The following is a 13,014-nucleotide window of genomic DNA, read 5'->3' as shown; positions in this document are numbered from 1 at the left end:
CGACAGTGTTGTTTTTGAAAATCTTTGAAAAGTTAAAGCTACAATCCAAATGGTTGTCAACCCAACACCGTTGAAAGTCTCGACGTCTGGGGCCTATCACAACAAACGCGGATAATGCCACATACTCAAGGCAAAACATGCAATCAGGGGCAAGCGCGGTAAAACGTGCGTTAAGTAAGTCACGCTTCAATTTGCACCTGAAAAAAAAAAAGGAAAGAAAAAAATGACTTTTTGCTCACAGCGTGGCACTTGCCGTATCATACATTTTGCAAATTCGATCCCAGGTCAGTCAAAGCGTAAATTTATGTTTTCGCTATGTGAAAATTGTCCCTTTAAATTTAAGCATTTCACCGCAGACTTCAGAATTTAAATTCTCCATACTGCTTCACATGAATTCGTTTCCTTAATTTGTCAGACACTTCTATTTCAACGAAGCGTTGATTATATCCAGCCTTTCCTTCCTTTAGCCTTCATCTATCCCCAACCTCATTCCCACGGTCTCTCCCCGCGCCCCAGAGCGGGGAGAGAGAGACCCTGGGAACGAGGTTGACCCTCCCCCCCTCGCGTGCATCCTACTCCTCGCCCTTTCTTTTGAGCGCTACGGCGGTGTTGGTACACTGCTGTTGGTAGCCAAGTGGAGGTATAGGTGGCTCACGACAAACAAACAAACAGACAAACAAGCGAATTTAGAACCGGTTCTATCCCAGGCAGTTCGGCTAATCACGTGATTACTTTCGACTGAGTGTCAAACCGCTATATAAAACTTGGCAAACATGTATAACAAGGCTACCTTGTAAGAGGATCTGAATTAAAATGCACGCGAATACAATGAACAGTACACGACGAGTGTAATAACAAAAATACAAACGAAATAACACCAGCTTTATTGAATGCGAGAAAGCTTTCGTCTCTATTATTCATTTCATTACTTTTATAGACCCAATGTCATGTTCTGTTAGAGGTTGCTCAGTACTAGTAATGAAGTGATCATAGCAGATGACGATCGTACTTCTGTTCTTACTTATAGTGGCATAATGCCTCAACAGCTTGCGAAGGACACCTAACACTTGTAGCTTACGTTTTTAGCGGTAAGGCCCTTTAATTGTTGGGAACATGTTCTTGTACCACCGTTAAAAATGTTGACAAGTCACATGGTACTAAATGACATGCAGTGGAACCCCGTTAATACGGACACCAAGGGGACAAGCCAAATTGTCCGTATTATCGGGGTGTCCGTATTAAGCGGGGTCTCAGAAAAAAAGTCACAAATACATGTTTTATCGACACAAAGACGAAGGCAAACGTTTCTGCGGCAACAAAACGTTGTTTAATTGTACTTTTATTAACTGTAACACATGCAAACTGTGAACGAAAACCTTAATTACGATCTAGTCAGACACTCGAACTAAACTTTAATAAACTCCGCAACAATGGAATTATTTAAAAATGTTGCAACTTTACTATATACGTACAAGAAATAAAACGCATTTCAACAGCAACAGAAAGTTTTCTATAAAGTTTCCTTTGTATTGAAACTTTGACCATAAACGTTCTTAAACTCTACAACTGAACTCATTTGAAAAAGTCGATAACTTTACTTTGCACGGAAGCTTTTAGATTGCGGCCCAAGCAGGCAGACGGAAGATTCGACAAAACCTTTGCAAGCCACTGACGCTATTAAGCTACTCTTTGTTATAAATTAAAATCGTTTTAACGAATTCTTTCATTATTTTACCAGGGTGAAGTTAGCAAATGATTGTGACAATGAACATTGACCGTGCACAGATAAACAGTGTCCGTAAAGTGGGGTTGACAATGTATAAGAGTTTGTCACTGGGGACACGGAAAAGTGTCCGTTGTCCGTATACACGAGTGTCCGTATAAAGCGGGTTGATTTTAGAGAAAATGTATGAGGTTTTCGTCGGGACCAACGAAACTGTCCGTAATACCGGGGTGTCCGTATTAAGCGGGTGTCCGTAAAGCGGGGTTCCACTGTAGTAGCTTGCAAATTGAGTGGTCCTCTAGTGTTGTAGCTGCTATTGTTTTTGAAGACGGGCATTGTTCATGTTGTTTGTTCTGTTGTTCTCTCGAAGGGTGGAGAGTCTTTCATGTGAGACCTTGCGAGAGCTGCCACCCGACCCGAATGCAAGCCACAACGAAAACAATCATCATCATCATCATCATCATCATCATCATCAATAAAACTTTAAAGTAAATTATAATGAAAAATAGCTTGACTTTTAAATCGTTACCCAATCCCAGTTATTTAAACGAAACTCTACTATGCTAAAAAATTAACGATTAAACGTAAAACATAACGAACTGCCGTAATAAAATGGCTATCAATTATAATCTGGGCACGTTTTTGGTCAACGTCACAAACAGAGGAACTACTCTGCAATAAAAGAGGCAAAATTATCACTAAAAAGCAAGCCAACAAGGAATATGCATGGTAGAGTTAGTTTTTTTAGTTCGTTCACCTCTCAACTCTAACGTTGAGTTCCAATACAAGAAACCGGCGATTCATCAAGAACAAGACTTCCCCCACTGAAGGTCACGAATTCTTTCAGTCTTATTTTTCTTATATAACATTGTACCCACGTGCACATTGAGAGGAGAAATCAGATCTTGATCGTGGAGCATGTGGTAGCGACAGGCCGACAGGCCTGGACTGGTAACAAAAAAGGTTTTGCTTCACTGACTTTCGAAGAAACTTATAAGACCTACATGTTCGCTTCCTCAATAGACGAAGCAGGGACACCGAGACCGAGTAATGTTGTGAAAATTTGCTTTTCTAAAAATTCATTGATATTCTAGAAAAAAATCTATTTAGACGTTGACCAAATACGCACGTTCTGACAAACGAAACGTTAGTTTCACACGCCCATGTTGTAAACGGTTTCCAACTTTACGATCAATTATGCCTCTATGCGTCATACATAAACCGGTTTTATCATGCGTTTCTTCTTAAAACAGCAACAAAACATGATTTACATTAAGTCTTAAGTTGAAATTCTGTGATTATTAAAGTGAAAATCATAAAACCGCGGTGAACACTTTTATTATACGAAAATTGTTGCAGAAAACCATCGAATAATAGCTCAAAATGGCGGAAAATGTTAAAACATGGACAGTGATGGAGTTAAAAGATTTTTTGGAACAGTTTGACAACTAGTTTCTCTAATTTTTCTTTCTAAGTATAATATAAGTGTTCACGGTTTTCGTATTTTCACTGTAATATAATACACTTGCCATTCGAGCAAACATGTCAATGTTCTAAATAATTAAATTCCCCGTGAGCGTCTCAAATGTTATATAAAGTGTTTTTTTCTCAGCTTTGGACCATCTTTACAGTTGGGTTCGGCTGTTAGCGATTGATTTCAATTCCTCTAAATGTAATAAAGTAATCTTTCATTCATTTACCTCAGTCATTAAAAGCTACATGGCTTAAAATGTGAACTTTCATTCAGGTAATCCGAGTCTTTCTTCAAGGTACTGCTTTACCTTGTTGTGACCAAACAATGTAGCACATTCAGCTGGTTTGAGACCTTCCTTGTCGACTGCATTCACGTCTGCTCCATTATCCAGCAGCAGGCGAACAATCTCCATGTGACCAGAGCCCGCAGACACATGTAGCGGTGTGTATCCATTAGCATCAGGTGCACTGACATCACTTCCTGTGTCAATCAAGACCCGCACGGTTTTTCTGTTACCAAGTGCAGCGGCTGTGTGTAGAGCAGTGCCTCCTTCAGAATCTCTAGCCTTGACATTAGCTCCGCGTTCCAGAAGCATACAAACCATGTGTACATCACTGAAGGCTGAAGCCAGATGTAGAGGAGTGCTTCCTTCGTTGTCTCTGGCCTCAAGATGTGCTCCACGATCAAGGAGTAGACCAGCAGCGGGTTTCTGATCAAACACTGAGCAGATGTGCAGGGGCGTGCAACCTTTACTGTCTCTAGCCTCGAGATTGCTGAAAAATAAGCGTAAACAACTAAGACCACAACATGAATAAATAAATGGATATATCAAATTCGCCAGAGAACTGCCTATGAACTTCCACTTTTACGACGATTACCTTGCAATGACACAAGAACGTTATGCAAAGGGACTCTTTGTACATAAAATCTTTGCAGACCGAGGAGGACCGGGGTGGGTTCGGGAGCCTAAGAAAAGAGCTGAGAAGGAAAAGATAGCGGCCATATGGCACAAATTGAAAGGACCTTGTTCCACAGTACTTATCCGGTGTACCCTGTAGATAAAGCTTCCTGCATCGCATCCAAAGACCTAAATAGCAAATCCAGGCAACGGTACACTAGGAGAAATTCAAACCTAAAACTTACCTTCCATAATCAATCAAAACGGAGGCGGCCTCTTTGTTTCCTGAACAGCAAGCCAAATGTAAAGGAGTACTGCCTTTGTAATCTACAGCTTCCGGATCGCTGCCATTCTTCAACAGCACTTTTGTCTGCAACCCATTTCTTGTGAGAAGACTAGCAAGATGAAGAGGGGTGCTAGCCAGCTCGTCAACAGCATTAATTTGCCCTCCACGCAGAATGACTTGTTCCAAAACTCTGCTAGACCCAAAACAGCTCGCCATTTGCAAGCACGTTCTTCCTCGTACATTGGTAGCATTAACATCGCTTCCTTCTTTAATCAGTGCTTCGGCAATGTCATTGTTCCCTCGTACAATGGCAATGTGAAGGGGTGTATTTCCTTGTTCATCTTGGCAATGAACACTAGCCCCTGCTCTAAAAAGAACTTTTAGGTGCTTTACTGGGGATCCTTCGTACGCAGCCCGGTGAAGCGGGGTGCAACCATGCACATTGACCGCATTAACATTTCCACCATTTTGCACTATTAGTTTCAGGATTCTGAACGGGCGAAAAATGGCAAAATGAAGGGCAGCGTTGCCATTTTTATCTGATACTCGTACGTCACTTTTATGCTTTAGTAACACTTCGATCGGACTTCTCTCTCCAGTGTGGTCATGGCCTGAAGCAGTAAAGCCGACTAACAATGGTGTCTGACCTCTGTGGTTAACAGCAGACAGGTCCGCTCCTCTTGCAATAAGTAGCTCTGTCATGTTCGCATTGCCAGACGCTGCTGCCCTGTGCAGAGGAGTTTCTCCATTCTTGTCTCTTGCCTCAATATTTAATCCTTGCTGTAAGAGGTTGTCTAACAGTGTAGCGTCGCATCCATTTGCTGCAGCAAAATGAAGAACTGTGCGGCAACGCAAATCGACAGCGAGCTTGTCACCTCCGTTGTCAATATAAAATTGCAGAATGTTTTCAGAATCATACCAAGGGATTTTGTCCAATTCTCCAAGCACTGTTTCTCCACCAGGGTCTCTTGCATTAACGTCGCACCCATGACGAATGAGAAATTTGATCAACTGCACCCTTCCCGTTTTTGCTGCCAGATGAAGGAGACTTCTTCCTTTTTTGTCAACAGCTGAGATGTCACTCCCATTTTGTAGTAAACTCTCCGCAACTCGGTCATCGAATGGTTGGTTTTGCAACTTTCGAGTTCTTGAGGCGGCTAAGTGCAACGGCAGCCAGCCCTTGTTGTCTGGTAAATGAACGTCAGCACCGTTGTGAATCAACAACTCAACGTTACCGCTGTATCCCCCATAAGCAGCTGCATGGAGCGGGGTACGATTTTCCATGTCCAAGGCTCTCACGTCTCCACCTTTCTCAAGTAACCACTCTGTACTATCTGTGTTACCAGATGATGCCGCAAAATGCAGCGGTGTTTCTCCGTTTTCGTCTTGAAGAGTTACACAGGCTCCATGGTGTAAAAAGAGGTTACAGAATTCCCTCGTGGCTTGTCTTGTTAATTGTAAATAATGCAGAGCTGACCTTCCACGCTGGTCAGTGGCATTAACAGAGCTCCCATGTTCAAGTAACATTTGGGCAACAATGATGATCGCTTCGAAGTCTGCCCAGTGCACATTTTCAACAGCCATTATGAGAGGAGTCTTTCCATGTCTGTCCTTTGCATGAACGTTGCTTCCCTGTTGAATTAGCAATTGAACAATGGGACAACAACCATGAGCTGCTGCTACGGCAAGGGGTGTTCGACCCAATGAATCCGTGGCTTCTAAGTCAACACCGTGTTCTAACAACACCTGCGCTACGTGAAGACTCATTAAACTTACAGCCACATGTAAGGGAGTCATCTCACCTTGATCCGTTTTTACACTGGTATCAGCACCGTACTGAAGTAACATCTTAGCAAGTTTGCCGTTGTTGTTTTGGGCAGCAAGGTGAAGAGGAGTATATGAATCCACGTTTCTAACGTTTGCGTCACTTCCAAGTTCAAGAAGCAGCTCAGCCACTTTCTCGACATTCATCTGAGCCGCTAACAGAAGAGGCGTTTCACGTCTGTCGTTCTTGGCATTGATATCAGCACTAAATGCAAGTAAGGGTTTGACAATTTCCATGGCTATATGAGGACGTGTTCTAGACTGGAGAACAGACGCAAGGGCTGTGTCACCGGACATATTCTTGGCATTTACATTCACGCCCTTTTTTAAAAGAGACAAAACAGATTCAAGATCTCCACGACTAGCTGCCGATATTAGTAGAGCTCCGCCATCTTCGAATTTGTCAAATTCGTTGTTACCATCAAACTGATATTTGTCGGCAAGTAGGTCAACAATATCATTAAGACTGTGCTTAGCAGCAAGTTCAATAAGAGAATTAGAAACACCCGTCGGGCTTGAAGTATCTGCTCCCCGCTCAATCAGAAGTTTAGCGACTTCACCTTTTCCGTTTTCCAAGGCGCAGTACAGTGGAGTTATTTCCTTTCCTCGGTTGAGTATGGGATAGAAATCATAACAATAATAATTATCATCAACATCGTCATAACTGGTTCTGCGATGGAAGTAAAAGTTATCATCATCATCATCATCATCATCATCATCATCATCATCATCATCATCATCATCATCATCATTATCATGACCGTCGTCATCATCATCACTCTCTCTGTCGTCAACTTGAGTACAATTCGTGTCACATGTACCATTGATGTTAGCTCCTCGATCTAAAAGAATGCTGACCGTTTCACATTGCCCAGCTCTTGCAGCTGCCATCAGAGCTGTTTCGTCCTCGTCTGTGATTGCATCTACAGGTAGACCATTGTCGAGAAGAAGTTGCAATACATCAGCAAAGCCATGCTTAGCTGCTAGACTCAATAAACTGCCATTGAGAGACTTTGAGACATTTTCCTGTTTGGTGTAATGAAAATCAGATCCTCTTTCAATTAACATTTTGGCAGCAGCAGCATGTTCAAACATCAAAGCAGAGAAAAGAGGCGGGTAACCTTTTTCAAGCCCGGAAGAGGCACGTGCGTTGACGTTAGCACCATGATCTAAAAGATAGTTAATTGTGTCAGTTTGACCCTTTTTAGCCGCCGAATGTAAAGATGTATGTCCAAAACAGTCTCTTGCATGAATGTCAGCACCTTGCTCAACAAGAAAACTAACCAATTCCAGGCTAGAAGCTAAATGGAGAACGGTTTCATTATTTTCAGATGTTCTGGCAAATAGATTGCTCCCTTTCTCAAGAAGAAATTTCATCACACTTGTGTGTTCTCCTGAAGCAGCGCAGTGTATAGGCAATCGATCTTGAAATGAACCGTCCGAATTTAAGTCTCCTCCATTCTCAAACAACAAACGAATGGCTTCTAGATGGCCCCATCGTGCAGCTAACATGACGGGAGTGACACCTTCCCTATCGCATTTCTTCACATCAGCACCATGCTCTAGTAGAACTCTGATAATGTCTACGTGACCATTTTCTGCAGCCAGATGCATTGCTGATATGTCCTCTTTACTGTCTATAAGTACAGCAGCTCCAAGCTCTATTAAACGGAGTACGTTTCTTATTTTACCACCCCGTACAGCGTGGTGAAGTGCAGTGAAACCGTCCTCATCCCGAATCTCAAGGGACGCGCCATTTTCAACAAGAAATTCTACAACATCTACTTCATTAAATCTGGCTGCCAACATGAGAGGAGTTTCATTACATTCCTCGTCTGGTGACGCAGAGTTTACACACTCTCCACAATCAAGAAGCCTACGAAGATGCTCAGGCTGTCCTCTTTTTGCTGCCAGGTGTAGAAGAGACTGAGACTGGAAATGCCTTAGAATATTTTCAATAAGTTCGCTTATCTGCTTGCACTTCGGAGAGTGCTGCTGGCTCAAGGCAGTCAAAATAGATTTGCCTCCGAAATGAGACGCATTAGGATCAATCTTGACACTCAAAGCTATGGCACTGTCGAGTTTGTCTGGACTGCAGCCCAAGATTGACTTGACAGTCTCCTCATCTCCTTCCATGCAGGCTGATTGCAGGCAACTCAGACCGGTGTCTTTCTTGGGCGTGGTCAATACGTGAAAGGCCAAACGTTTCATGGACAGCTAAAAGGCAATGAATACATGATAAGCATTTCAAGCAACAATTCTATATAACTATTTACCAAGAGAGGATCCTCTCTTGTATTTACTTAAACAGCACTTACGCAATCTGGTTTTTCGAGATTTTGGTTTTTGAGTATGGAAATTAGCGAGAAAAGGTTAACACGAAGATTCGATGTCGCCACGAAAAGTAAAAAGTGATGTTTTCAGAAAAACGACAATACATTTTTTCTATTAGTCCATATCCTTCAAAAAGTACAGCGATAACTACATACTTTGGTGATAGTTAATATTTTGTGAAATTAAAGGAGCTCTATGGATGGTAAAAATTAAATTTTGAAGCTTGATAATTAAGGCACCTCGAAGAAATATCCATGCACCCGATCTACATCTAGACGAGCTACGTCTAATACACATGTACATGCAGATTTTTCATTTTACAGTTGAACCTCTCTAATACGGACACCGAAGGGACAGAGCAAAGTGTCTGTATTAGAGAGGTGTCCGTATTATAGAGGCCTCCACTATGACGTCACTTTTATGACTCCACTGACAGCTTTTAAAATGAGTTCAGTAACCAAAGTGAGACCCCACTCGTCTTTTTACTGCATCTAAATTGATTAATATGCGGCATTGAGGCAATATTTATCAGTAGAGTACTACATTGTGCATCTCAGCTACATCTGCCGTATCAGGGGCACCCAACGAGAAAATTTTACTATAGATGTCAGAAAACCGTTTTTACGCTACAAGTGTCCTATTCGTGCGATTGAAAGCCTTATTTGTAAACGCTTAAAAAAGTGTATCTTTTCTGATACGCTAGCTGAACTTTCAAACTTTTAGGGAACGAAACAAAAAACAAAATTTTAGGGAACGAAATATTGTTACCCGAATTTACGAGCCGCTGTTGCCTTCTCGAAAATCGTAGCTTGCCTTTTTTCGTGCCCGAAACGACTTTTCTTCTCTCTCCGAAAACAACAGGCATTACTTTCCCCTCATCAAGAAAGTTTGAGCTGTAGAAATCTCCAGGTTTTCATCACACTTTAATCCGAAAATCGTTGGCGATTATAGGTCTTCCGAACAGATATTCACCGAAACGGACTGTTGGGTGCCCCTGCCGTATACGAATCACTGTTTTCAAACGAAATATTCAACAACGGAATGCTGCATTTAAAAAGGTAATAATAAGCACAATTCTGAAAATGTCTAAGGTGGATAAAGCGTTGTTGTTTTCGAAACCACAAACAAGAAATTGCATTACATACACAAACTATATATAATCGCCTGATTACCGAAGTGTCCGAAATAAAGAGGTAAAGTTTATATGAATTTGCTCCCTTGGTCCGATATTTAGTGTCTGTTGTCCGTTTTAAAGAGGGTCCGTATTATAGAGGTTTTTTCTAAAAAATATGCAAAAAATTGTCGGGACATCGGAGATTGTCCGTAATAGAGAGGTGTCCGCATTAGAGAGGTGTCCATATGGAGAGGTTCGACTGTATTTTATAGATAAGTGGTCAATTACAAGAGTGATGTTTGTGCTTATATTCTAATCGAACCTGAGAGTAAAAGAGTTCTGCCATTATCTTTCTCAAAGTTTTTTCTTCCCCACTGACTATTTCCCACTTTAAGCACTTGCAATGACCGGTGTTTTGTTTACGATACTGAAATATTTACCCACCTTGTGTTCATTTTAAAAATACTTTTCTAGTCTACGTAAAATGTATATGAATGGGGAGCGAAAAATAAACAGTCGCAAAACCACATCAAATCACACAATGCCACGTAAACAACGAAAGTAAACTTTAATTATCTGCCGGAACAATATATCAAAATTCGGGGATCAAAAGATAAAATAGTGCATTATTTATGAAGCATTTCTCCCGATCCCTTGAATACGGCCGAGATGAGCTGCTACAATATTACAGTGAATGGATGAAATCAAGAGCGCATCTTGACGTCACGCACCCACATCGGATTGTCGGCCTGTAGTTTTCGTGTAAACTCACGCAATTAAATCTTTTCGCTTTTTGCAACTGAAACTTTTAGGGAACAAAATCTCATTACCTGAATGAATTTGCTGGCCTGCGCGCAGCCGTCTTCTCAGAATTTGTTCGGGAGTTTTGAAGCTAGAAAAAAATAAGATTTTGTACTTTTTTCTGGGAAGGGAATTGTTCCTTTATCAGAATGTTTATAAACGAATTTAAGGGAACAAGCTACCCATTGGACATGTTGCGTGACAAAGAAAATTAATTATTTACTAGTCCGCGTTTTACAAGTCCGCGTTTTACTAGTCCGCGTTTTACTAGTCCAGTCCAGTCCAGTCCAGTCCGCGAAATACAGTATGCCGTTTCCAGTACCCGGAACAACATTATTACCCCTCCGAAAACAAGGTGTTATATTTCACATATTCATTAGAAGGTTGGAGATGACATTTAACTAAAGAAAACTTGGGGGGATAACAGGCCGTCCGAATACATATTTCGTCCAAAGTCTTGCAAAGCGTTGCATAACCACATGTATTAAACCCATCGTCTTCTTGGGTTGCTGGGATTCGAACTCCTCTAACTAATATTGAAGGATCACGTCAGCTAGTTCACAACCTCTGCTCGTTGAAACGAAAGTGTTGCGTGACAGCAATGCTCCAACATTCGCAGTATTAATTGTATTATAAAGCACAATGTCATGTTTTTGCCATGTGAAACAGACAGGGATGCTCGTCACAAATTTTGAATTAAATCCTTAAGTTTGTTTGAGAACACAATTACGTGAGGGCCTAAACTTTTTTGTGGAATTTGATCTACATATATTGGTCTAAAAAACGGTGTCTCAGATTTTTCTTTTCTTGCTCCATTAATTTTTCTGAATTTTTAATCTTAAGAAAGCCCTAAAAACGCCATTTTAAAGTTAAAAAAGTAATGAAGCAAGAAAAGAAAAATCTGAGACACCGTTTTTTAGATCACTATATAGGGGGGGGGGGGGGGCTGCTGTTGTTTGCTTGTTTGGTTTTGTTTGTCTGTTGTTAAACACTTGCAAGACTTGTCGCATGTCAGAGTCATGTCACGCAGTAGGGAAAGGGCAACTCGCCAATTACTGGTTGTGTTTGGAAAGCTATATGATCTTGGCGCTGTGTGTTTTTCCTCGTCCAGTTTTTCAACGAATTTTATTAGTATTATAAAATGATCTGACTTTGATCTTTGACGCATTGTAAGTACATTGTACTTATAAGGGCCTCTATTTAACCACGTTTATAAAGCACGCTTCCGTTTTTTCTTGCGCGGCTTCCGGTGTCGGTCATCATTCTCTATTATTTTGTCTCTGTTGCGACCCGCGCAAAAAGACCTCCGCTTGTGGCGAAGGCCTTCAATGATCTACCCGCGCGAGAAAAATTTCTCTGGCACCCAGGATAATCTTAGTTTCCAACGCAGTCGTTTTTAAGGCGACTTCGTGGGAGGCTAGGGTAATCTTTGAACGTCGAATCTGGCCGCGTGGTGCATGCCGACCACGCTGGTAGCCCGGGGGGGGGGGGGCACTCCCCTATATGGCCTATACGGGGACGTGCCACTGGATAGGGTATGGTTTTTGACTCCTCCCGTCCTGAACAGGGTATATAATTTCAAGCTCCTCTGTCCTAAACAGGGCCTGAACCTGTCCTAGACAGGGTATGGCTGCAAGACTGTCGTCAAGTATTTGTATTGTTTTCGCTTTCGCTTCAATGAAAAGCATTATTTTATTTGCTGGGATCGGTGTTCGCATTTCAATGCGTCGAACATCGCGTACAGTACGGGACGCAATCACAATAAAGCGTAAGTTATTGTTGATGTTGTTCTTTGTCCTAAATAGGGTCTTAAAATCGGGCGTGTTGTCCTACACAGGGTAGGTGTTTTAAGTTTTTACTGTCCTAAACAGGGTCAGGGTTTCAAACCTCCAGCGGCACCCCTATACCTAAACAAAGGTCAAGTACCCCCCCCCCGGGGGGGGGGGCTGGTAGATGGTGTGCCGGTTTGCGTCTGATCGATATACATTGTATAATGGCGTAAAAAAAAAACCCAATAGAATCAGTTGGATAGCATTTTCACAAATCTTGGTGACCAAAATAAATCGGATAAGTAGTGTGTGATTGCCTGATTACAGGTATGATGGAATCACCACGCCCCAATACATGTGTGTGTTCAAAAAACGTAGTAGACGTTTTTGAATACGAACCCTGATGGAAGCATATTCATGCAGAATGTAACAATTCCGTTTTCATTGCTACCATTCGTTGCAAATTAAAAGCGAGAGTTTTCTTATCCCCAAGATTTTTGTAAGAACAAAGATTCACGTGAACAGATTCTCGGATCGCAGCTATGCCGCCACAAAACACGTGACGAAATTTTCGAGCAATTTCTGCTACGAGAAAAAAACAATGAACCATTTTTAACTAACCATTCGTCCTCCTGAGGTGTACCCCATCGTCACCTTGGGTTCCTGGAATTCAAAGCTCTTGATCTTTGAATTAATAGAGCGATTTATAGGTCAGCTCGTTCATGGTACTCACTGGAACGGAAGTGTTGCGTGACAACAATATCCCAACATTCTTAGCAAGCACACATGTT

General features: G+C 41.7%; 1 protein-coding gene across 1 annotated transcript; it reads right to left on the bottom strand.

Annotated features, from left to right (window-relative positions):
- Nucleotides 1–2,293: 2,293 nt before the first annotated feature.
- On the bottom strand, nucleotides 2,294–12,948 carry LOC144642145 (uncharacterized). The gene is made up of 3 exons (XM_078501139.1): nucleotides 12,845–12,948; nucleotides 4,341–8,422; nucleotides 2,294–3,970 (listed from the first exon to the last, which is right to left on the bottom strand). Exons 1-3 carry the CDS (start codon nucleotides 12,869–12,871, stop codon nucleotides 3,463–3,465), a joined length of 4,617 nt encoding a protein of 1,538 aa, XP_078357265.1. The 5' UTR covers nucleotides 12,872–12,948; the 3' UTR covers nucleotides 2,294–3,462.
- Nucleotides 12,949–13,014: the final 66 nt, after the last annotated feature.

The sequence above is a fragment of the Oculina patagonica genome, chromosome 1 (assembly GCF_052425735.1).
Source record: "Oculina patagonica isolate OP01 chromosome 1, crgOcupat, whole genome shotgun sequence".
Classification (NCBI taxonomy): Eukaryota; Metazoa; Cnidaria; class Anthozoa; order Scleractinia; family Oculinidae; genus Oculina; species Oculina patagonica.
The sequence above is the reverse complement of the archived record's forward strand: the minus strand, read 5'-3'. Positions and strand labels throughout refer to the sequence as shown.

What these genes read in the sequence shown, in the direction of transcription:
- LOC144642145 (XM_078501139.1), bottom strand. Translation starts at nt 12,871, where the DNA reads ATGGGGTACACCTCAGGAGGACGAATG. An exon ending in ACACCTCAGGAGGACGAATG is followed by an intron (nt 8,423 to 12,844) that starts GTTAGTTAAAAA and finishes ATTGCCTTTTAG; the next exon opens with CTGTCCATGAAACGTTTGGC. An exon ending in GTTTTGATTGATTATGGAAG is followed by an intron (nt 3,971 to 4,340) that starts GTAAGTTTTAGG and finishes CTTATTTTTCAG; the next exon opens with CAATCTCGAGGCTAGAGACA.